The sequence below is a fragment of the Phascolarctos cinereus genome, unplaced genomic scaffold (genome assembly GCF_003287225.1).
Source record: "Phascolarctos cinereus isolate Bilbo 61053 unplaced genomic scaffold, phaCin_HiC Scaffold_726;HRSCAF=1367, whole genome shotgun sequence".
Classification (NCBI taxonomy): domain Eukaryota; kingdom Metazoa; phylum Chordata; class Mammalia; order Diprotodontia; family Phascolarctidae; genus Phascolarctos; species Phascolarctos cinereus.
Genome location: NW_027556098.1, coordinates 153,312,349 through 153,338,581, shown reverse-complemented (window position 1 = coordinate 153,338,581; position 26,233 = coordinate 153,312,349). Strand labels below are relative to the sequence as shown.

Below are 26,233 nucleotides of genomic sequence, written 5' to 3'. Positions count from 1 at the left end.
CATATCACTCCCTTTCTTTCTAGTACCATGTCGATTAACTTATTTTATGTCCTCATCACATCTTACCTGGACTACTGGAATAGCATAATTGGAATTACTCTCTCCAATCCATTATTGACACAGCTACCAGAATATCTTCTTAAGGCATGGGTCTGACTGCATTTGAGCACTGTTTTTACTCAGAGAACTTCAGAGGCTCTAAAAAGAATAAAATAAAGATTTTTGAGAGTTTTGAGAGCATTTGTCTTCACTGTGGGGTAGGCAAAAATAAAGACTGGAGGCATTAAGAAATGCTTATTTCTGGAGGATTTCTACCCCATTCATTCATTCGAAAAATTTAGTGAGCAATCTTATATGCTAAGAACTGAAATTACAAAGTATCTCTACAAATGAAAAAGTAAGTTAATATCTTTCCTTCATCAATGAGACCTGGACTTTCTCATTATCTTGCTTGACTGATTTCTTCCAGGGTCTAGTTATAGATATAGTTAGAGAACTTCATCTTTGCTACATTCCCTTTTCACATGTGTCAGAGAATTCCACCCGTATTATTCAAATTTTATATTAAAAATAACAAGTTTTATTTTTTAGCAAAATCAATAGTAATTTAACATGAGCCTCTTAATTGTCTCTATCATCATTCCATTCTAGTATGCCTGTTTGAGTTGACTCCTTTAAGCTTTAGAGATCAAAATATTGTAAAAGCATAGCATTTTTTTTTAATTTGGGATTTGGAAATCAGCAGCCAAATCCTAGATGAGGTCACCAGTAAATCTTTAATTTGATTATTTCATGCAAATTGAATTTCACATTATTGATTACATCTTCCCTTAATCTAGCTCTTCACTTGTATTCTGTGACACTGTATTCTGCTGGTTCTCTTCCTGTCTTGCCTACTACTCCTTCCCTGAATATTCTTCTGGCACTTGTTCTTCCTTTCACCTTTAATTGTTGGTATTCCCCCAGATTCTATCATCAACCCTACATTCAACTTTTTCTTTTTCTTTTTTTTGTTTTTGTTTTGTTTTCACCTGTCTCCACAGCCTTAAACCATTGCATGTATGCAAATAATTCCCTGTCTTTTTCTTCAGGTCCCTAACCTCTCTCCAGATTTCCAGACCTACCTTATCAATTACCTGCTAGCCATTTCTGTTTGCTGTACTTCTAGCATTTTAAATTCAAAATGTTCCAAAATAATTTAGCCATATATTCTCCTTTAATTGCTCTATATTTTAAAATTTCACCACCATTCTGTTATTAATTCTCACAGCTATCTTTGACTCCTTCTCCCTTGTTCCCCATATCAAATTGATTAAGTCCTCTGTTTCTACCATTTTAACATGTTTTATATCAGCTACTTAGGAGTCAAAGTCCCAGGTAAGCATAGGTCTTTCTGACTTTAAAACAAGCTCTCTACCTATTCTCTATTTTAGGCTTATATAATGTTGTTCCTTAATGGCAGATGCTGGTTCTCTTTAGTTTTAGTATCCCTAGAATTGTGCTGGTGTACAAGTGCTTAGTATGGGTACTCAGGAAATGCTTGTTCAGATAAATTGAATCAAATTGATAAATAAATCCTATAGTATCTACTGTTGCTCAGTCTTTGTATATAATTAAAATATTTATATATATATATATTAATACCAGCAGTTTATAATAATTTATAGAACATTCTCCTTATCCCTCACTCTACATAGGCCAGAGAAAATGTTAAAAATCCATTTTTGAGATGTTAAAAATAGAATTCTGGTGTCTCTACTTAGAATTTAATGTGCATCCTTGTAAAATATTAAATATGTTATTATTATGTTAATAATAACAATTATATAATTTTTATTATTATCAATGATGGTCACCTAGCATAGATTTTAAATGCCATCAGTGAATCTACCATTTAAAAAAAAATTCCCCTTTTCTAATAAAAATACTTCAAAGTTTCTTCAACCTTTAATATTGTTGTCATCAATTTAGACATTTTTTCCACTTTCAAGCCCCTGGCCTAATCAGGCACTAACCTAGCACAAATTGACTATGCAACCTTATCTAGGAAACTGGAAAAAAAAAGGCAAGATTTAAATCTGTGCATTGCTTTTCACTAGATCTAGGTTTATTTGACTAGTTTTTCTTTGAGGAAAATCTGTTCAGGATCATACATTCTATAGCTAGAATGTATCTTAGAAATTTTCTAGTTCTATCATTTTACAGCTGGGGAAACTGAGGCCCAGAGTGGTAATTTACCTGTGCAATATCATGCAACATGTATGTAGATGGCGGAGCCAGTATTCAGACCCTTGTCTAAATACTTCATTCCACAGTACTCTGCTGCCAGACTCTCTTCTCAGAGACCAACTATTCAAATATACAGGCAAAATGATCCAACTATCTACTCTGCTGTCACATAGCTGTGGCTAATGGAAAGACCCTGCTGCTGGCTCAACCAAGGGAAAGAAGCACATTTTGTACAACTTGTATGTTTCCTCAGTGAACTTTGCAAATGCCCACGCTCAAAGTATTACCAAGTTGTAATGGTTCCCCTTGAGTTGAAATTCACCTCTTCTGCTCTCAATTGAAAACATGGGATTGTCTCTCTCCACAAATGAATATGAAATGTCCAAGCACATGAAAGCACAAACATGATTTTATATTCTGCTCTGGCTGTGTAAAAATAGTTGAAATCCCCTTGTTAACATTCAGGGGATTCCCTTCAAGACTACATTGCAAATAGGACCCTCTCTCAGTCTGCATTTCATTCTGCCACCCCATTCTCAAAATGTGCTTCTCTATGCAGCAGGCTCACTGTGCAGGATAAGCACAAGACTTCAGAAGAGAAAATTTATGTCACTTTCTCCTCACATAGAGATGGCTCTGGAGTGAATATGCTGCTGTAATTCAAATTGGACTAGTACCTTTCGATCTGTTTATGAATGGTGGAACATCCCCATGAGTGAATTAGAGCACTGTGGTCTCTGGGCAACAGTATTATTTTTGCAAAATTTGGACTGAATTAAAAAAATATATCATCTATGAAAGAAATAAGAAATCAGAATGTTCAACATTTATCTAGAGTGGATTTTGGTTTCAGTTCAATTTTAAGTTATCATAGCTATAGATTTACTGTTCCTAACTGTTGCAGAGGGGATAAGATGAGATCAGGCTAAGATCATCAAAGCTCTAGCTGGCCTGGGGATTGGCTTTGTTTGCATGCTTAGATGTGCTAGCTTTTCAGGGAGGAGACTCCTATTTTCCAGGAAAACACAGGTTGGTACAATAAGACAGAATACATCCCTGAAACTGTAAAATTTCCACATGGCCAATTTCCTGTTGGAATTGAAAATTAGTAAGTTTTTCTTTTAAATCTCAAAATTGAGAAAAGCCTGACACTACATTAAAGTAAAGGGATCTTTTTTTTTAAGTAAGACAAGGGACATGAAATATTAAAAAAAAAAAATTTCAAAAGAACCCTGAAAGCTAAGTGGATAATGTGAATATTGCCAAAGGTATACTGTATGCAAAGATGAGGCTATTGCCATGGTGATGAACTTGCACTAATCAATAAATCAAGGAATCAATCAACAAGCATTTATTAAGCATCTATTATGTGCCAAGCATTGGGGATACATGCCCAGAGAACAAAACAATCCTTACTATAATTTTAATGGAGGAGATGTGTATGTGTGTGTGTGTGTATGTGTGTGTGTGTGTGTGTATGAAAATATGCAACATAAATATAAAGTAAGTGAGTAAGAATGGCTAATAATAGCTAATATTTGTATAGCACTTACTATGTTCCAGGTAACTGTGCCATGTGCTTTATAATTTTTATATCCTTTGATCCTCACAACAACCCTGGGAGATAGTCGCTGCTATTACCCCCATCTTACAGGTGAGGAAAATGAGGCAAACAGGGGTCAAGTGATTTGCCCAGGGTCATACAGCTAGAAGGTGTCTGAGGTCAGATTAATGCAGGTCTTCCTGATTCCAGCTTTGGTGCTCTATCTACTGTACAACCTAACTGCTATTAAATTCAGTGGTGTTTGGAAAGGAGGGCACTAACAGTCTTGAGGATAAGAAAATGCTTCATGTTGTGGTAGAGTTTAATATTAAAGGAAGAAAGGGAATCTGTGAGGAAGAGGTAAAGAGGGATTGCATTCCAGACATGTGGGACAGTTAGTGAAATGTTACTATGTGTATGGAACACAGAAAAAGCCAGTTTGGCTAGATGACAGGGTGTGGGGGGGAACATCATGTCCAATGAGGCTGAAAAACAAGACCAATGAGAGACATTTATGCAATGACTATGGTGAAGGGTATCCATTGTGTAGATATGGGCTAGAAATTAATTTGCTGACATAGAGATTGTAATAACCATAGCATCTTTAGTGTGGTCTCCCAACCAACTCAGTTAATGAATCAGGGAAGAAACCCAAGGATTTCAGGATCATTTCTGGAAGATATTTAGTATAAGAATATTTGTTGACACCAGGGACCAGGGCCCCAAGAGATGAGTCCTACTTTCTGCATCCCAAGACCACTAACCTCTCCAGGTCCTGTGGCTTGAAGGAATTTGATCCTCTTCATTTATGACTAAAGCATTTGACTAATAAACTTATGTCCTTAGGAAATACCTCTGAGATCAAGAAAAGGAATTACAGAAGAACATATAAGAGCTTGGTCCATATAATAGAGTAGCTTAGTTAGGCAAAGATAATTAAAAATCATGGACAATAGTCATCATTATAAGTTAGTATGTAATTAAAGGATGAACCAAGCGGTTTGTAAATGCTTTCCAATTTCTCAGAAAGGTAAAATCAATAAAGCCTGGAGTGGTCATTTCCTGAAGGACTTTAGAGTTGATTTGGGACTTGAATAGGAAGGATTCAAAGAAGTATATGGAGGAAAAGGTAGCAAATTTACAGGAAGGGAAACAAAATGAATAAAGGCATGGTGGCAGGAATGAATATAGTATATTTACAGGGCAATCGAGAGAGTAACCTAGTTAGGGTAAAGTGTGCAAGCTGTGATGATTATATCTTGCATTTATATAGCACTTTTTGGTTGATGTTTTTGTCATCATGGTTGTGGTGGTGGTGGTATTTGTGGTGGTGGTTGTGATTACAGTTATTGTTGTTTGGTTATTTCAGTCTCATCCAATTCTTCATGACCCTATTTAAGATTTTCTTGGCCGAGGTACTGGAGTGGTCTGCCATTTCCTTCTCCAGCTCATTTTACAGATGGAGTTAAGTGACTTTCCCAGGGTCACACAGCTAGTAAATCTTTGAAGACAACATTTAACTCAGGTCTCCCTGTCTCCAAGCCCTGCATTCTATCCACTTTGCCATCTAGCTGTCCCCATATAGCACTTTGGGGTTTATAAAGTACTTGTCTCACCACAACAGCCCTTTAGGGTAAGTAGTAAAAGTATTATTAGCCCTAGTTTACAAATGAAGAAACTAATGTTCAGATATATATCATGGTCATGCAGAAAATAAATAACAGAGCTTATATTCAAATCTAGCTATCTTGACATCATGCCAAGTTCCCTCTCCATTACACCACACCTCCCTTCTGGCTTAAATGAGTCAGGTGAATCTGTATAATGCAGACTTGAAAAGCCAGTAGGAATAATTTAGATTTAATTCTGTAGGAAATGGATTTATGAAAGGTTTGAGTTAAGGACATGACATTATCCAAGTAGGTTTAAGGACTGCTCTCCTCCCCTAATATGTCATTGACCTGAAGGTGCCCTGACATTCCCTAATTCACCAGCTGCCTTTGGCCACAGCACTCTATTTTACCACCTCATAGTTTAGTTGAAGAATACTCTTACCTTCCCTGGCTTCCTTCAAGGCTCAGCTTAAATCCCACCTTTTGCAGATTACCTTTCCTGGCCTCTGTCCTTCTAACCTTTTATTCTTCTCTTCTCTTCTCTTCTCTTCTCTTTCTTCTCTTCTCTTCTCTTCTCTTCTCTTCTCTTCTCTTCTCTTCTCTTCTCTTCTCTTCTCTTCTCTTCTCTTCTCTTCTCTTCTCTTCTCTTCTCTCTCTGTCTCTCTTTCCATCCCTCCCTCTCCATCTATCTATCTATTTATCTATCTATCTATATCTATGTATATACATATATAATACTCATTATTTACACGCTATCTCCCTCATTAGAATGTGAGCTTCTTGATAGGAGGAATGATGTTCTGGTATTATATATTTTTTAATATCCCAAGTACTTAGAACAATACCTGGCATGTATTGGTCGCTTAAGGAATTCTGAGAGAGAGAGAGAGAGAGAGAGAGAGAGAGAGAGAGAGAGAGAGAGAGAGATACAGAGAGAAGAGAGAGAGAGAGAGAGAGAGAGAGAGAGAGAGAGAGAGAGAGAGAGAGAGAGAGAGAGAGAGAATTCCCCTACTTGTTCCTCTATTCCACATTTCTCAGAGCGAGTTACATTGAGAACAATAGTCAAGTCTAAGAATCCAGGGAATTTCCAGGAACTCTCCAATTTCCTGATGCTTTGCTACTGCCTTACTCCTCAGAGTATGCCTCCTATGAGTTAATGCCCAGAATGATTTTTACTATTGAATAGTGGTAGGGGCATAAGGAGGGAAGGATGAGGATAATGTGGTTTATTGAATACATGGGCTAGCATTAGGATCTGATGACAGTATGATTATTGAATTTGATAACATATACAAAATATTTTGTAGAGAAAGTGCTTTATAAATGTCAGTTATTCTTCTTAAATTTGTATCTCCCAAGAGCCTACCATAGTGATTTGAACAGAGTAGTCATTGATGTTAGTTATTGAAAAAATGGTCACCACAAAGAATTGAAAATTGAGGGGATGCCCATTAGTTGGGGAATGGCTGAACAAGTTGTGGTATATGAATGTGATGGAATACTATTGCTCCATAAGAATTGATGAGCAAGCAGATTTCAGAAAAAACCTGGAAAGACTTACATGAAGTGATTCTGAGTGAAATGAGCAGATCCAGTAGAACATTGTACATATTAACAGCAACATTGTACAATGATCAACTTTGATAGACTTAGCTCTTCTCAGCAACACAATGATCCATGATAATTCAAAAAGACTCATGATGGAAAATGCTATCCACATCTAGAGAAAGAACTATGGGGTCTGAATGCAGATTGAAGCATACTATTTTCTTTTTTGTTTGTTTTTGTTTTTTTTCCCTTCTGACTCTTCTTTCACAATGTGACTAATGTGAAAATATGTTTAATAAGATTGTACATGTATAGCCTATACCAGATTGCATGCCATCTTGGGGAGGAAGAAGGGGATAGAAGGAGAAAAAATTGGAACTCAAAATCTTATAAAAGTGAATGATGAAAACTAAAAGTAAATAATTTAAAAAAATATATAAAGAGTAAAACAAAGAAAAAATGGCCACCAAATAAACAAATGAAGTTATGAAGGAATTACCAAGAAGGCAACTCATAAAAGATGGCAGAAAGAAGTACAAAGAATGAAAAATGGTTGTTCAGCTCTCTTTCTCAAAATGGAGGTTCCAGAAGGAACTCACCAATAGGAAAACAGGTGACCACGGTGGAGGGAGAAAACAAATTCTTACTGAATGCCTACTCTGTGTAACTTAGTAGGCTGGCCTCTGTCTACTTCCTAGAGTGCTAGAATCTCATAATTGGAAGGCAGCTTAGAAGGCATCTAGCCCAACCTCCTGCCTGAACCTTGAATTCCATGTAGAATATCCCTGGCAAGTGAACATCTAACATTTGTTTGAAAATCTTTTTAGACTGGGAGCAGCTCAATGTCACACATGGCATACTTAGCATGCATAGCATACTTATTTTTTACATAAGTACATTTTATCAGTGGCCTCTTTCATTTTAGGCCAGCATAGCTCTTAGCTACAGTAGCCACAACTGATTTCACCAATTTGGATGAACAGAAGCTCTTTGTTAAAAATGGATCTAGCTAGCTATATGTTGTCATTTTTAGTTGGGTCCAAACCTTTGTGACCTCATTTGGGGTTCTCTTGGCAAAGATACTGTAATGGTTCACCATTTCCTTCTCCAGCTCATTTTACAGATGAGGAAATTGAGGCAGACAGGGTTAAGAGACTGCCCAAGGTCACACAGCTAGTGTTTGAGGCCAGATTTGAACTCAGGGAGTCTTCCTGACTTTAGGCTCAGCATTTTGTCTACTGTGCCACCTAGCTGCCCTATAGCTAGCTATATACAGAGCTAGTATTTTGAATACTAGAAGTTTGCCATCATTTAAACAATATACTAATTCTGGTGCATACTTGTCAGGAAATGACATAGCACACTAGGTCCAGGAAGGGAAGGGCTGCTCTAACTGATGTGCTATGTTATGGTCTACTTATTTAGTTATTTAGTTATTTATTTTGTTGTTTTCATTTTGTTAATTCTACATAGAGCCTCAAAGCTTTGGTTTGTATCCTTCCATCCTGTCTTGACAGAGCTGAAGCCTGTAATCCTGGGGAGTGTTGAGCTTATGTTACACTAGAAATCCTAGTAATTGGCTTTAATCAACAGAAGATGACTTTGCTCCATCTCTATGACAGTTGAAGTCTGGGGAATTGATTGCTCTGTAAGCTCACCCTGAGAAAGGAACTGCATTTCATCACATGGCAGCTAGATATTTCCTTTGTACTTAGGTGGATGGAGTCTGCTAAATGGATAAGGGATGCTTTTTCATGGATATTCAGCATTAAATCCCTAGGTTTTTTAAGGCAGGAAGGCAAAATGGTGTATTGGAAAGAAGAGTGGGCTTAGAATCCCGACATTTGCCCTGGAATATCATCCATTTATTTACTGTAATTCCTCATAATGGTGGGCATGTCTCTGTTGATGCCATGAGCAAGTTATTTACACTGCTTACATTTCAGTCTCCTCATCTGCAAAATGGGTGTTGCTAACTATACTGCTTGTCACAGGGTCATGAGGAAACTACTTTATAAATTATTATTACTGTTGTTTAAAGGAAATCACTTTACAAAACATAAAAGGCTATTTTCCTTATTTTAGCTGCAGGATCATCAGCATCAGATATTCATTTGGGGAAAAATGAGATGCACTGAACCATGGCTTTTAGAGTGAAATTTTAAAAACTTAATTTAGTCATTACTCTTGCCTGGGAAGTTCCTATAAAGAAGCAAGAAACTCTGTGGCATAGTAGAAAGAGCCTAAATTTGATTCAGAAGAACAGGTTTGGACTCCTGTTTCTGCTACTTACTGGCAATATGACCTTGGCCAAGTCACTTCACTCCTTTGGGTCTGTTTCCTAAACCAAAGGGTTGACCAGATGAGCCTTATAGGCCCTTTTAGCTCTAAATTTGTGAACCATTGAGGGAGGAAAGATTAACTAATGCCACCAAAAAAAAAGATATAAAAAGATAGCATTAATGCTTGTATTTACAAGATATAAATACACAAGAGAACTGATTAGTACTAGCCATGTTTATAAATTTTCGTAGGATCAGGATGTTGTCAAGTAGAACTTTCCTTCCTTCCTTCCTTCCTTCCTTCCTTCCTTCTCCCTTCCTTCCTTCCTTCCTTCCTTCCTTCCTTCCTTCCTTCCTTCCTTCCTTCCTTCCTTCCTTCCTCTCCTCCCCCCTCCTCCCTCCCTTCCTTCCCCCTCCCTTCCTTCCTTTCTTCCTTCCTTCCTCCTTCCTTCCTTTCCTTCCCTTCCTTCCCCCTCCTCCCTCCCTCCCTTCCTTCCTTCCTTCCTTCCTTCCTTCCTTCCTTCCTTCCTTCCTTCCTTCCTTCCTTCCTTCCTTCCTTCCTTCCTTCCTTCCTTCCTTCCTTCCTTCCTTCCTTCCTTCCTTCCTTCCTTCTTTCCTCCATCCACTCTTCAAATGCCTTTCTCTGTCTCTCTGTCTCTCTCCCTCTCTCCCTCCCTCCCCACCGTTGACTTCTTGACTCTGTGTGTGTGTGTCTCTCTCTCTCCTTGTCTATCTTCTCTTTCTGCCTTCTCTTTCTCTCTCTCTCTCTCTCTCTCTCTCTCTCTCTCTCTCTCTCTCACACACACACACACACACACACACACACACACACACACACAATCTGTGTCTTACCACAGCTCTTGAGACAAAAGCGATAGCAGTAAGTTAAGTCATAGGGGAGAGACATTGAAAAGTGAATAATTACATTACCTCCATTCAATTAGGAGATGGACTATATCATGGTGTTTGGCAGATTGTAAGCTCCATGAGGATAGGGATTATATTTTATCTAAAGTTTGTATCTTTCTAAGTAAGGGTCTAAGAATTTGATCTGTACTACTTACCTGTACGGTAGGTACTTAATAAATATACATTGAAGATTTTTAATTTTGTAATGAAGAGCTCCCCCACTAACTTAAATCTTCTTGAGAGATCACCCAGTTGCTTTTATTTTCTCCTATACCCTTCAACTCCACCCCTTCTCAAAAAAAAGTTCAACTATTGCAGTTTGCTGGTTCAAATAACTTGTTTTCTTAAAGATGTAAGCTTAGGATTCAAATGAAAAGAAACATGGGGAGAAAATCAATTTGCAAATCACAGCAGCCACTCTTGACAAACTTCACAGTAAAGATGATTAAAAGAGAATTTGCCTTGCACTTTTAGCAAATCAATTTGTTCTGTTCTTGTGGGCTCTCCCCTGACTGTAGGAATTTGGTAGACCTTGGGGGACTGTAAGATCATTTCAGCATACATGCTGAGTCAGTCAATACATAATCACATATTCCTTTTTTTTTTTTCAATAAAAAAATGAATGTGTTCATCATTCAATTGGAATAACCCTATCTGTCATCAGGTCAAGTTTGTCATGCTTTTTTATTTTTATTTTTTGTTAAGAGAAACTGGAGTTTTGCTGAAACTATAAGAACTAGGAAGAACAGTGTAGTGCTAATCAATTCCTAAAATGTCATTAGACAAAATAAGAGCCTTGTTTTCTGGGAGAGTGGAGAAACAATATATTCCATTAGCATGTACCTAGAAAAACAAACAACCAGCTTCTAGAGTGAGTTATCCAATGTCATGTTTACACGTATTTGTTTAAGTACTCAATCACTCTTTCATGGTCATCTCAATTTCCTAGTTGTAAATTGAGCATTTCTGTCTACTGCACTGGCAGGTCAAGCCATGGGGGAAGAGGGGGTTAGTAGTAATTCCTGGCAAGGATACCACACTTTTTTGTGGACCATCTTTCACAAAATAACTCCCTAATGACCGATTCTAATTATCAAAGATATCTAAAAACTTGGGAGAAACCTGAAAACTGGAAGTTTTTGCTTGCTATGTTTTATAAATTGACTCCTAGTTGAGATTTAATTATTATTCATTTCTCATATTGTCATTTATCTTTTCATGTCTTTATATTGCCCAGATAGCAATCCAATAGATTGCAAGCTCCTTAAGGATAGGGAATGTGTCTTATCCTTTGGGTAATAATAGTTTGTTCTCATATGTTACTTTAGAACAGTCATCTTTAATTTTTTTTTAAATCATGCATCCCAATTATGCATAAGTACTTATCAATTAGATATATACGCTTCTGTGATATTTTATATACATTATAAGGACTTACACAAAAAAGAGACATTTTGAAAAAGACAATGTATAGATAAAATAATACTTGAATCTAGAATCAATAAAGAGCTATGTAGTTTATTGAGTAGGAGAGTGACATGGCCAGACATGTACTTTAGGAAAATCACTTTTGGCAGCTATGTGGAGGATGCAATGGAGATGGAAGATACTTGAGACAGGGAGATCAATTAGGAGCCTTTTGCAATAATCTGGGCAAAAAGTGATGAGAACCTGAACTAGTCTGGTGATTCATGAGTATAGAGAAGAGCTATGGAGGTAGGAATGACAAAATTTAGCAACTGATTATATTTATGGGGTGAGTTAAAGTGAAGAGTTGAATTTGAAACCTAGTTTGTAATTTGGAAGAACAGTGACCTTGCTGTACAGAGGAAAGTTTGGAGGAGGGACAGATTTTTTTGGGGAAAATACTGTAATGAGGTCTGAGTTGCTATCACCACCTATCAACGCTTGCTCATTCTGTAAGATTCACTCTGTCTTGCCTAAAATTAAAAGGGGTGGAGTAGCACTCTTGTTCATAAAGCACTATCTCTTAATGTAAATCTCACTCTCCAAGGAGTGCCTGCCCCAGCCATGATATGAACTGGAAGAAAGGTGATTATTCTAGTAGAAGGAGGCATGAAAGAGGGGAGGGGGAATTTTTCCAATGATACTTTCCGAAGTTCTTCAGTGTCCATGGCCTTAGTTAAGAATTCTTAGGGGCCTACACTTGGATTAGAAAGGGAGAGACTGAAAGTTTACACAACTGAGGGTGGGGGCAAAATTGGGAAGTGGTACGTGGGTGTGGTTCTGTAGGGAACAAGACACATGATTGGCTATTGCTAGTAGGGTAGCATGGGACATCTTCCTAACCTATGATCCCTTAGTCACATACTCCTTGGGGCCAGACCACAGTCTCTTAGGTCTCCCAACCCCTGCTTTTGGAAATTGCTACTGTAGGGAAAATTTAAAAAAAAAAAACCTCAACATTAACTATTTCCTTTGATTGTTTATAGTCTATTTGTGAAGTAAATAAAGGAGATACTTATTTTTGTTTGTTTGGATCCAGAGCTGTGATTTCATGTGTGTAAAGGAGCTCCCTCATATGGAAATTCCCTCCAGTGATACAGATCTCAACCTGTTTATAACTTTTAGAGAGTAACGTAGGTCCTTGTAGAGTTAAAAGATTTGTCCATGTTCATGCAGCTAGCATTTGTTAGAGACAGGCCTTGAACCTAGGTCTTCTTCCCTCTAAAATCAGCTCCTTATCCACTGTATCACAGTACCCTTCTGGTATTGTTGTCAGCTTCATTTCACAGATGCAGAAACTGGGGCTCAGGGAGATTAATGCACTTTACCAAAGTCACATAGGTAATGTGTTAGAGCCAGAATGCAAACCTGTAATTTCTGGTTCCAAATTTCATGTGCTTTCTATTACACCAGGACATTTCCTTTATGTATTCTACCCAGTACCTAACATAATGCCTTGTGTGTAATAAGCACTCAATAAATAGTTGTTAATTGATTGATTGAAATTTAACAACTCTGATGCATATTTTATAGAAAATGTTGTTTTCCTGCCTTTATACCTGGCACTTGACATATAATTCAATTACATCAGATATTTCTGGTGCTTTGATTTACCAGACTCAATTCATTTTTTAAACAATTCAAATAACAGATTAGAGCTTAGTCAGTATCTCTGACTTTAAAATCTGGGTCTTTATATTTTAAAAAGATAGTTATTTTACCAATATTCAGAGCCTGATAGTAAATCATGCTAGGGAGGAGGGCAATGAAGATGCACAAAAAAAAAAATTAAGAGGAGAGGAGAGAATATAAGATATTGATTTAAGTTGGCATTTGAGGAGAAATTGTACCAAATAAACATCAAAAAAAAAAGACAAGTGCCTGAACTGGAGAGAATTGACTTATTTCTATTCATATTTGGACAACAGATGGTATGACTGTGCTGTCTACATCCTGGTAACTCAAAGCCTTACACATTGACTAGGAAAATAATAAAAATATGTAAAATGTCACTGGGCATCTCATGGCAGTAAATTCTTCACAGTGTTTGATTTTGGAGAAAATAAATAAAGAAGTTTGGCAAATGAGAACTAAAATAAGAGGATTCTACCCAAGCGTAATTAGCAGTATGTTATTATCATATTCAAAATATTTCTTCTGTGATAAGATTCCTAAAGGTTATGGGAAGATGATACAACCATTACCTTTTTTTGTCTTTTTGTTTTCATGCTATTTGGTTGTAAGTTACATGGGAATAAAATTAAATATTAATTAGGAAAAAAATCATAGTTCTTGAAGCTTCTGGTGCTTCTTGGGCTTCTGTTTTTTTTAAATTTCCTTTCCATTCCCTCATTTTCTTAAAAAAAAGCAGAGAGAGAAATATCATTTTCTTTGTGATTCAACATCAATAAAATGCAAACAAATATAGAATAAAGTGAACATCATAAGACCACAAAGCATACCTGTACAGAACAAATTAATAAAATGTCCATTATAGTGAGACTAAAAGTTTTTGAAGATCTTCAAAGCAAAAGAGCAAAATATATTTTCAGCTGAGGTTTGACATTTAAGCAATAGCCAAGCCTCACAAAATAGACGAGAGTCTGGATAAGTGAGGAGAGGGCTGAAATAATAATACATTTTTTTTTCAAATACCCATTCCCCTCTGTCTTTCCAAAGTTTCATAGTAAAAAGAACCTTGTTAAGAAAAAAAAGAAAGAAAGAAAGAACCTTCTTCTGGAGTTGAGAGAGATGCCAAATATCAATAATTTCATTAATTAGCCATGCTGTCAGACAAACCACTTAAATTCTCTGGGTCTCAGCTCTACAGAAAGGCCATAAAGAGTCTCTAAGGTCACCTATTGGTTTGTACCATCTGAATTTCTGCTTATTGAGAGTATACATGTGGTTTGTAACAATTAACTCCTGTGCCTTTAAGTTATTCCATCTCCCACCTCTGTGCCTTTGAATAGGTAGTCTGCCCTGCCAAGAGAACACATCTTCTTCACCCTCACCTCTTTGAATTCCTAGCTTTCTTTAAGACCCTTTTCTGGTGCATCTCCTATGGATAGTCTTTCCATAGCCTCCATCTAGTTGTTAGCATTCTCTTTTTCTTTAAAGTATTTTGTATTTACTTATTTGTTTACTTGTTTGGAGCCCCTAGAAGTAGTTACAGAAAGATCAGTAATAGTAATAATAATGATGATGATGATGATGATGATAATAATCTTGACAAATCCCTGTACTATAAATGAAAATACCAAAAAAAAACCTCTTAGGGAATTCCACAAACAAACTGTACTTGAACAACAGCAAATTTTTTTTTCCTAAGACAAAAACCTGTGGCTGAAAACAACATTTCACTGCAGGTGGAAAAACTCTGCTCTCAACAGGAGCCTAAGAAACACTTCATCAGGTGGCTAGAATTATACATCAGAAGCTAGCTATCCTTTATAAATAAGTATGTGACCAATTCTCTGTTTGAGAAATCCAAAATCTCCTGGAGAATTAGATAATTGGACTCCACCAGAAGTGGAGCTCCATGATAGATAAAGCTGTTATGCTACTTCCTCCTTTATGCCTTCCATGGTCTTCCCGAGTCAGCAATAGACTTCCCTTATTTACCCCATATATCACTTTTTTTGTCATTCTTTGGTACACCTATTATGTAATATTGTCTTTGATAACTTTCTGTGTTGGTGTCTCATCTCTCTATTACAAAGGAATCTTGAGAGCAGAGAATATATAGTATCTAAATTTTGTACTTCTTCATGGTTCTACCCCCAAGGCCTAATACAGTATTCTGAATGCTTAGGAGTTTTATAAATATATGTGTGTGTGTGTGTGTGTGTGTGTGTGTGTGTGTGTGTGTGCATAGTTTTACATACATACACACACACATACATATATACATATATATATATATATACTCTTTTGTTGTTGTAAGAAGAATCAAATTTTGACTCTGATTTTCAAAAACCCTGAAGGAAAAAATATATGTGTGCGTATGTGTGTGTGTATAAATTTAAGTGAGTCCTAAGCCCATGTCATCATCACACTTTGATATTTTTTTCTACATATTATCTACATGCTAACAGGAAAATTCATACATATTATCTACATAAAAACTGAAAACTTCCTCTAAGATGCTTTCTTATTTTCTTTTTCCAGGATGGAAGAAACAGTAAGGAACCTACTGCAGCATCAAGGACCTCCAGAGGGGAAGAAAGAAGAGACAGTGAATATAATGGTCTATCAGGTACACTTTCTTTCATATTTGTCTTAGTGTGGAATGGGTCTTTTTTCCTGATACTTATATATCTAGTCACACAGATGGAAAAATGAGGTACAAAATATAATCTAGACAAGCAGCGGGGAACCTGTGGCCTGAAGGCCACATAGGTCCTTGGGTGGGGCCTTTTGCCCGAGTCCAAGTTTTGTAGAACAAATCCTTTTATTAAGGGGATTTGTCCTGTGAGGTTTGGATTCAGTCAAAGGGCCGCACTTGAGGACCTGAAGGGGCACATGTGGCCTCAAGGCCTGAGGTTCCTCAACCCTGATCTAGACAAAAAGCCTGGATGTGTGTAGGCAAAACTGGTTGGAGTGTGAACTTGCTGCCAGGAGTTCTTTGATGAGCTCTGGAGGGCTCCACTAACTGCTGACCTGTTCCCTTGAGCATCAAATTCAGACTCCCCTGTTTGGCATCTAAAGCCTTTCACAGTCTGCCTTCAGCCTACCTGTAAAGTTTTACTGCATATTTTGCCTTTTAAGTACTCCATAGCAAAGCTAAACTGGCTTACTTATTTTTTCCCTTTACATAGAATTCCATCTCCTATCACCAAGTCTTTTCACAATCCTGGCCAAAATATATAACATCTTCACTTTTACCTCTTATAATCTCTGAGCGTTTTAAGCCTCAGCTTACGTGTCACCTTCTTCATGAAGCCTTTCTTGGTTTTCCCATGTCAATCAATTGTTAAAGCCCTCCCTGTCCCCATTGCTTGGTATTTATTTCGAATATGTTTTATGCTTACTCATCTGTACCTAGCCTCACACCTAGCAAAATATAATATCCTTGAAAACAAGAACTGTTTTTGTTTCTTTCCTTGTATTCTGAGCACATAGTATACTGTCTGGCGTGTAGTAGTTTAATAAAAGCTTATTGAATGAATACAAAGAAAGGTGGTTTATTTCAGCCTGGTTTAGTTGCAAGGGCATTGGATTTAGAGTCTGAGAATCTGGGTTCAAATTCTGATTTTGCCACTTATTTCCCTTTTGACCTTACTCACGTTGATTTCATTCTGTTGTCCTCCATGTCCACATTTACAAAACAAATGAGATTTTCTAATGATCTTCAAAATTTCAGATTAAAATATTTTGATTTTAATAACTTTAAGAACTACTTTGCTAATGCTTTTCTCATTTGCTATTTAATTGTATCACTCTAATCTATGAGCTAAACTGGGGGAAGAAGTGGAGAAAGCATCATCTCAAGGGGAAAAAAAAATAAAAAGAATTTCTATATAGATAACTTTCTCTCCAGAAAAGTAAGTAGGATCTGGGCACAGATCCAAGCTGATGGGAATGGTAGAGATGGGTATGATAGAGTGGAGAGGGAGAAATGGACATGGCACTATGTAAAGAGCTGATGGATAACCAGCAATGTAGATGATAAATTAGAATTCTTAGCAGCCTTGATAAGTCATAATCAAGTCCACAAGACATTATTCAGGAGAGGACAGTCAGGGAGGATAATGCCCTGTGCTGGTACAAGCTAGGGAATATTTGGTTTATTTGTGAATACTCTTGTAAAGGATCAAGTAACCACAAACTGAAGATAAATCAGAATCTACAGCAATACTCTGTTGGCGAAAAAAGAAGTTTGACATGGAAATACATGATTAAAGTATTTAATTTATGAGCAGAAAGACACTTAGAAAGTTGGAGTGACTGTCTCAGTCTCCTTTATTCTATAATTCTTCTAAACTGGATTATATTGGATCTAAAAATACAGCCTTCAGAGGAAAGAGGATAGACAACTTAGAATGCCAAGGAAGCAGTCACTGTTTGCATATGTATATTCATGAATGTGTGTGACAAACCCCCTATCAGGATACCAGAATATGTATTTATTTGAGGATCCACAAATAACTATTATATGCTGAATTGAGGGCATTTGGAAGAAAAAATGATAACAATCCAAGACAAAAAAAAATTTAGATAAATTGATGAAGTTATATTTAGCCTTGTAGGCTGATTTTCTTAATGGTTTTACCATCTTTTCTCCATTATCTTCTTCTCCCCTCTTCCTCACTCCCTCCATCCTTCCCTGCTTTTTCTCTGTCTCCCTCTTTCTCCCCTTCTCTCTCTCTGTACTCTCTCTACCTGTATCTCTCTCTCTCTCCCTCCATCTCTCTTCCTCTCTCTCTGTCTCTCTTCCTTGTTTTCTAGTTTTGTCACACATAGGTACACACATATGCAAAGTTTAAATACTCTGCACACTTAGGGAAAGAAAGTAAATACTGTTTTTTTTGCTATTGGACTTGACATCATAGAAGATATTCTATGGTAGGGTGAATTTAGGTGATTGCTACAGGTCCCCCAGACTTTGAAGTGCCTTAAGTAAGCAGCTAGCCTGGAGAAAGAAAATAGATGGACAACTGGCTATTTAAAAAGAGAGAGTAGATGTGGCTCATATACATATACTCAATCAATAATATTCCTCCTTCCTCTTCATTATTAAGGTAAATTGGGTGGAACTTCTTTCTTCTCCCCATCTTCTTTTGGCTGAATGCTGCCTTGTCTTTTCTCAGTTCAGCCTGACCTTGATGTTAATTTTAACTGATTCTCACCTGCATACGAGCGGTAGAAGAGGAGGAGAAGCTTAATTTGTCCTGCCTACTTCCTGGACCTAGACATAGTCATATTCCTTCTCTCTCTCTCTCTCTCTCTCTCTCTCTCTCCTCTTCTGATTGTCACTATCACACTATAAGGTAGGGACTGTGAATATCCTCACTTTGCAGATGGGAAAACTGGTTGAGAGGTCAGTGCTGTAAAACTAGTATTTGGGGCAGGATTTGATTCCAAATCTTTCTGGGTTCCGTTTCCATTATATCTTAAGGCAAGTAAGAAGTGCTAATAAAAATAGGCACTTAATAAATGTTAGCTGAATTAAAATGAAATCTCTACTAATGGGCAAGAAGAAATGGATTACAATTGCAGTCTATGGGATTTCAGTAAGTAACATAGACTGTTCAAAAATACTAGTTTGTATTGGGGGAGAAAAGTTATAGATCCTACTTCCCAGGGGGTCGTAGCAAAGGGATTCTCTGCTCAGCTGTGCTGAATATGTTAGCTGCAGCTATCTGGAGATGAGGAATTAGACTCTCAAGCTCTGTTCCAGCCCAGATTTTACACTAGCTATTGTATGTATTTTGCTATATGAAATTCTGATAGCAAGTAAAAAAAAAAAAGTACTTCGTCTGTATCAAATGACATCCAGGCCACTCGAAAGAGTAATGTTCTGCTAAAAAGAAAGCTGTTTGCCCTTTCTCATGGGCAACATCGCCTTCATAGGGCCTAAATAATTCAGTATCACTATTTACCTTTACCACACTTCCTGTTCACGGCTTTGTTTCATAGAGCTGCTAGGATTCTTTCTACCAATCTTTTCTGTTCTTTTAACATACTACTAGCCAAATCCTGTGCTTATAGACATTTAATATTAAAAATGTAATTTATTTCATGAGGCTGGAATTTGCTTAGAGAGGCAGGTCTACTTCTTAAACTATGCCTCACAACCATCTTTCCACTATAATTTCAGCCTATTCGTTTTGGAAGATTAGCTCTTCCCTATAGGGGGAAGACAATCATTAACCTGTATTAATTTGATATCAAAGCATTTTTTAAAAAGTCATTACTTTAATTGGCCTCAGTTTCTTCATCGTGAAATGAGGGAGTTGTACTTGGTATTGCTAAGGTCCCATCCTCTGCCAAATCCTGTGCTCCTTTGATTAACCTTTATTACTTCTATACCTAGGAATTTTTTTCAATCATGACTTTAATTGGCCTCAGTTTCCTCCTCTGTAAAATGAAGGGTCTGGCCTAGATGATCCCTAAGGAGCCATTCACTATAACTTTCTATGGTTCTATGATTCTAAATATGGTTAATAATGAAAGTATATGCTACCATTAGTGCTGTCAGTAAAAAAGACAGTAAACACTTTCTTGAATTGCAGTTCTATTTCTGAGGCTAGAGCTTGTGAGAGAGAAGTCTCTATTTTGAGAAAAGCCATTGCTTTATGATTTGGAGTTTGTAAACTCTCATTAGACTCATAATTCCTATGCTCAGGATTTCTCTGAAAGTATCCAGAATCATATATAAACTTTTGGCAAAGGTATGTGGGGGTAGGGGTGGATTTAGTGGTGATGGTGGGGGAGAGACTAGAGGCTAAATTATCTTCAGTTTTTATTTTGGTACCACTAGTTCTGCTACTTTAGTCCCTGAACTAACAGTTCATTTTTAGGTACCTTGACTTTGTGTTGGTAAAGAAGCAAAGTTAAAATAATCATAATTATTATCATAATACACTCCACTTTGTATCTGCTGCCTTGTCTGGTTTTCACTCCACAGAATGAGATGCTCCCAGACTGGGTACCCCCTGGTTTTCTCTGCCCATTTTCTTGTCTCCTTTTGTGTATTTTCTCAGCATTTAGGTTGTATGCTCTTTGAGGACAGGAACTGTCTTTCTTTTTTATTAATTGTATCCCTAGTGCTTAGAACAGTTTCTGGTAGATCACAGGTACCTAATAAATGTTTATTGTATTATATCTATTGGATTGGATAATAATCATCATAATAATTTATTTATTTGGAAGACAAAGAAACTGAGCCTCTGGGAGTAAGGTTAGTACTTCTTCCCATCTAGTACCTTCAAGTTGTGCATTCTGAGTTTTGGACTCTTTGTGCTCCCTTTCAAAATACATTGAGCCAAGCAATTTATGGGAAACTATTGTAGGTTGATGTTTCATTGATTATTATAAATATTTCCAGTACTCTATTAAATGTAGAATTGTGTTCTTTAAACAACATTATATGTGATCAGTCAATCAAGAAGCATTTATTAAGCCCCTATTGTGTGCCAGGCACTATGAGAACATCTAAAGGCCTGAGAGTTAGTCTGGCTGCATTAGCATGTTACTAGGATTCATATTTCTAAGTACTCATCTGTATTTGTTATAGCAGACTGATTTTCTTATCAGTTAGTATGTTTCTGGGTAGATTGTTTGAGATGTCTTAAGCTATACTTGTCTTTTGTAAGCTTAATTAAATGGCTGAAAGATGAGAATTTTGTGAATGTGAATTCATGGAATCATTGAATGTTAAAACTAAAAGGAACCTGACTGGTACAACTGCTTCCCCCATTTCATAGAGCAATCAATCATTATTAAGCCTCTACCATGTATCAATACTATGGTAGCTATGGGGATAAAAAGATAAAAATGGCACTAGAAGTTTGGGAGTCAGGAAAGGGATCCTATAAAGTATGGCACTTTAACAGACTTTGGAATGAGCCAGAGATTCTAAAAGGCAAATGTGAGGAAGAAGTGCATATTAGTTATTGAGGCTAGAGGACACGCTTTGCAAAAGCATGGAGACAGGAGATGAATTATGAAAAGCAAGTCAGTCAATTTGAGTGAAATGTGGACATCTTGAAGGAGAGTAATAAGCCTGGAAAGGGAGGCTGGAGACAGATTATAAGGACTTTGAATGATAATGGAGTTGCTATTTGATCCTAGCTTCTTGAGCAGGGCTGTGACATACCAAAGGTATACCTCAGTGTGGCAATAGTGTGAAGGATGGATTGGAAAGGGGAGAGACCTAAAGGAGGAAGGAAAACTAGGAGGCTACTGCAATATTCCAAATAGTGAAAGCCTGAACTAGTATCATGCCCCTGTGAAAGGGAATGAGGGAATGGAGGTGAGGAACTTTGTTGTTGCTGTTCAGTTATTTCAATTGTGTCCAACTCTGTGACCTCATTTGGGGTTTTTTCAGCAAAGACACTGGAGTGGTTTGCTGTTTTCTTCTCCAGCTTATTTTACAGATGGGAAAACCAAGGCAAAAAGGGTTAAATAACTTGCTTAGGGTCACACAGCTAGTAAGTGTCTGAGACCAGATTTGAACTCAGGAAGATGAGTCTTCCTGATTGCAGGATTGGCACTCTATCCACTGTACCACTTAGCTGCCCAGAGACTTTGTAGAAGTAAAATAAATAAGGCATAGCTAGGATATTGGAATGCTAGGATAAGGGAAAATGAAGAGTTGGGATCACCCAATATTGTGTACCTGGGTGATTAAAAGGATGGTGGATCCTCAACAGGAACAAGAAATTTAGGAAACAAGTTGGACTTTTGGGGGAGGGCAAAGGAGTAATAATACATTCTTTTAGGGGCAGCTAGATGGCACAGTGGATAGAGCACCAGCCCTAGGCAAGTCACTTCACCCCACTGCCTTGCCAATAATAAAAATAAAAATAAAAAATAATAATAATAATAATAAAAATAAAATTCTGTTTTAGAAAGAATAAATTTGAGATGCCTCTGGTGGCATCCCCTGGACAATTTCCATTAGACAGTAAGGGATGTGGGACTAAAACATAAGACATGTGAGGACAGAACACACAAGCCTTGGAACCTTCTGATCATGGATGATAATTGAATCCATGAGAAGTGAAGAGATCACTGAGAGAATCAGTAGAAATGAAAGATTCCTGACGGTTTTTGGATATACCCATAGCTAAAGGTGAGACATGCATGAAGGTACAACTCAGTTAGTGCTATAGCTTAGAAGAGAATGTGTGTTCTCCTTTCTCCTAGGTCAATGCTCTTTGTGCTATATACAGTAAGCTGCTTTTTGTCTGTATCTTTGCCTCAGATCCCTATTAGTTGACCCCTTTCTTCTATCTTTTCAATTTTGTATTGTCTTAAAACTAAGTTTGGAAAGGTACATTTCTCTGAGTTTCTTTCCATTTAAAAATATTCTCCAATGTTTCTTGCCTTTTAAATTAATAAATGTACTCAATATATTCTGTTGCAGCACAACACACTTCTAAAACACCCAAAATATCCCCTTCTAAAATTTATTCCTCAAAAAGTTAATCAAATATGACTAGAAAATACATTAACCTCCTTTCATAGAGTATCTTTTGTCCCTCATGTCTCAGAACAGTCATCATTGTTCAAAGCAACTTATTATATATAACTTTTTAATTCTTTGATTTTTTTTCTGATTCTTTTTTTTTTTGGCTAGGCAATGGGGTTAAGTGACTTGCCCAGGGTCACACAGCTAGTAAGTGTTATGTGTCTGAGGCCAGATTTGAACTCAGGTCCTCCTGACTTCAGGGCCTGTGTTCCATCTACTGCACCACCAACCTGCCCCTGTTCTTTTAAAATTAAGGGAAAATGAGAGAATAGAATTTTCATTTTTAGTGAAAAACTTTCATTAACAATTACGTTTTCTACAGCCTTCTTTGAAGTACAATAGAAACACAGATTTTTCAGATATATAACATCAGAACTTGACTTGGAGTCTAGTATAAAAATAAACAGAAGTTGACATAAGTTAATAGGTCCTATAATGTGCCTTTCTTTCCATTCTCCTGTGTAATAGAAAATGCACAAGTAATGGAAACACTGCCATGATTAGTGTAGTTGGTGACATCTCCACCTAGGGCAGAAACATTTCATTAGGAAGAAATGAAAAACAAGTAAAAGTTATCTCTACAGGAGTGAAAAATCAGCCCAATCTGTCTCTCCATTTCTTTTTTGCTTTATCATTCTCTCTGCTTCCCTCTTTCTATCTCTCTGTGGGTTTGGGATTTGCTGTGCTGTGTGCTCCAGATTCTTAGGTCACTACTCTCTCTTGAACAAATTAAGATAGGAAAATTTTGTTAGATAAAATTCATTGGTATCAACAAATGGGGGTAAATGATAGTAAAACAGTGTAGAAACAGGAAATGCTATGCCTTGTGATTCATGTACCCCCAAATACACAATAAATAAAGGGGACATTTTACATATTGGAATAATTATATAAAGTTTGTGGAATTTAAAAGCAAATATTAGTTTTGAGGCTCTAAAATAGAATTGTCATTTATATTACTTTTATATTCTATTCTAGCTCCCTTATGGTAGTTAGTAAGATAAAGAAAACATACCTGTACAGCTCTATAAGTAGATTGAAAACATATTCAGAACGTATTTCTCACCTAAGATGATACACTGTTCTTCCACGAATCTTCTTGGTGACTAAGAATAGTAAAACTTGTATGATTGTTATTATTAATAAAGATATCTCACATTTATGTTTTATGAGGCCCTTTCTTAGCAGCAACACTGGGAAGAAGATACTACAAGTACTATTGTCCCCATGTTATAGATTAGTAAACTGAGACTTAAAGAGATATTTAGTCAGGAAATATTAGATACATGGCTGGAAACTAGGCCCTCTAACTTTAAAGCTAGGCTGTTATGACACATTGTCTCTGCTGTGCTGTACTCTGCTGTGCCAAATTGTGTATCATCCAAGTTAATAATTTGTTTTTCTTTTAAGGTATTGAATATAATAATAGGTGAGTAGATGGTTTCTATATATGTATATAGGTACATACACACATATATGAATATATGTATTGTGTCTATACACACACATACACACACATGAGTATTGTGCATTATAATATAGTAATAGTACATTCCATTGGGAAATAAAAATCCTCAGTATTTAGTTAGAGAATATACTGGTAGTTTAGCTTTGTTTTGATATCTATAAAACTAATATACATAGCAGAGCTATGAAGTATTCTTAAAGAATGCCTTTATTCATGTCAGTGGATTCTAATCTCTTAAAAGTCTCAAGTAGCTTTTATGATTCTGCCTTAAGAAGCAGGGGCCATGTCTTTTAAATTGAAGTACTTATAGCTGCAAAGGTAGATGGCAGTGTTAGGGAGAGAGAGAGAGAGAGAGAATCTTTTATTCACTGTGAAGTTTTAATGGTCTGTACTTGCCCCCTAAAGAAGGCAGTTTTCTCACTTTCTGAAAACTTCATCCTTTAATCCAGTAATAACTTTGGTCAATGACAGCAATGACAGTCAATGACAGCAGGAGTTTTCAAAGACAAAGGTCAAGTTCAGCTCAGCCTACTCAACAAAAATCATTTTTCCCCATTTAAAAAAATGTCTAGCACATCTCTCTCCTTGGTATTATTAAATGTGTTGAATTATCTAATTAGGTAGCAAATCTCCAATCATATATCAGAACTCCAAAACTGATTCCATTTCCAAGTTGATCTTGGTTGAATTCATGACAACTAGAAGTGAGGTGCTTATGCCTTTAGTTCTAACATATTAAAGAATTTTAAATGAATTAAAAGTATTTAAAATAATGTCACTAGGAACTAAAGTAGTGAAATACCTAAATTATTTTCAGGAGTTTAGAAGACAAAAAATAAGTACTTTGTGTTAAATCTCATCCTTTACTCAATTTCTAGCTAAATCCTGGGCTCAGGATGTTTCTGACCCAATGCTGAACTCTGACCAAGTAAAAGCAGAATTTTATCTCCCTGTAAAAACAAAATGTTTCCTATTAATAAAATGGTGCCCTGGAAAAGATCCTTAACTTTGTGCCGGTGAGCATGTTATTGCCAAAATATAATCCACTTACTCTGACTCATCTTAACATTAGGCCAACTATTATTTTATAGTATCCATTAAATACCCAGAGGGCATGAGGTTTTGGAGAAAATATCCACTGAGATACTATGCAAATACTAGGGTTGCTTCAAATCAGTAACACATATCTTGGTGAGTTATTTCTTCCTCAAAGCAAAGAAATGCGCTTAGGAACAGCAAAGGTGAGATAGTGGCAATGTTTGAACTTTTGGCCCTGTTACCCCATGCGTCTAAGTCTACATCACGGTGTATTTGAAGACTTACTCTGTGCAACACGGCACAGAGATAAAAGAGTGTGTGGGGGGAAATGGTGTTTTAAAATTAGGATGTAATTTAGAAAGTAGTTGAAGAAAGAAGAAAGAAAGTTGAAAATATGTCTTCTGTAAAAATCTACTTTTATTACTGAAGTTTCAAACATGACTTTGAACAAAAGGATTTGTTCTGTAAAACGGACTCAGTCAAAGAGCCAAACTTGAGGATCTAAAAGGCCACATGTGGCCTTGAGGCCACAGTTTCCCCACCCTTATGCTAAACCTTCAGCTCTATTATCCCTATTGATTTTGTCTACACTAAGAACCCAACATAGGAATAGAGAGGTGCTCGTCAGGAGTCTATGATAACATTACGTGTATTCACTGATTCAGTCATTGAGTAATCTAGAATTCCAGGATCTTCAAACCAACAGGACAGACAAGGATAAGATTACTTACAGGAGGAAAAATTCAGTATAATCTAGTGGATAACTTGCTGGACCGGGAGTCAGAAAGATAGAATTTGAAATGCAACCTCTATCACTTAACTAAGTGAGGGACTATGGACTAGGTGAGTTCCTTAACTTCTCAGAGCCTCAGGAAGCTCTCACAAATTTCTGTACTCTTCTAGCTGCTGCTTCAGGGGAGTTGTGAAGTTGAAATC

The 26,233-nt window shown here is 36.7% G+C and overlaps 1 protein-coding gene across 5 annotated transcripts in view; it reads left to right on the top strand.

The window, feature by feature from the left end:
- NCKAP5 (NCK associated protein 5) overlaps nt 1–26,233 on the top strand; it is a 1,104,295-nt gene that overhangs the window by 760,037 nt on the left and 318,025 nt on the right. For all 5 annotated transcript variants that reach the window (XM_021009468.2, XM_021009467.2, XM_021009473.2 and 2 more), the window contains one exon: nt 15,762–15,849. In XM_021009468.2, the coding sequence (XP_020865127.1) occupies nt 15,762–15,849 (88 nt within the window). The remainder of the gene's footprint in view (nt 1–15,761; nt 15,850–26,233) is intronic.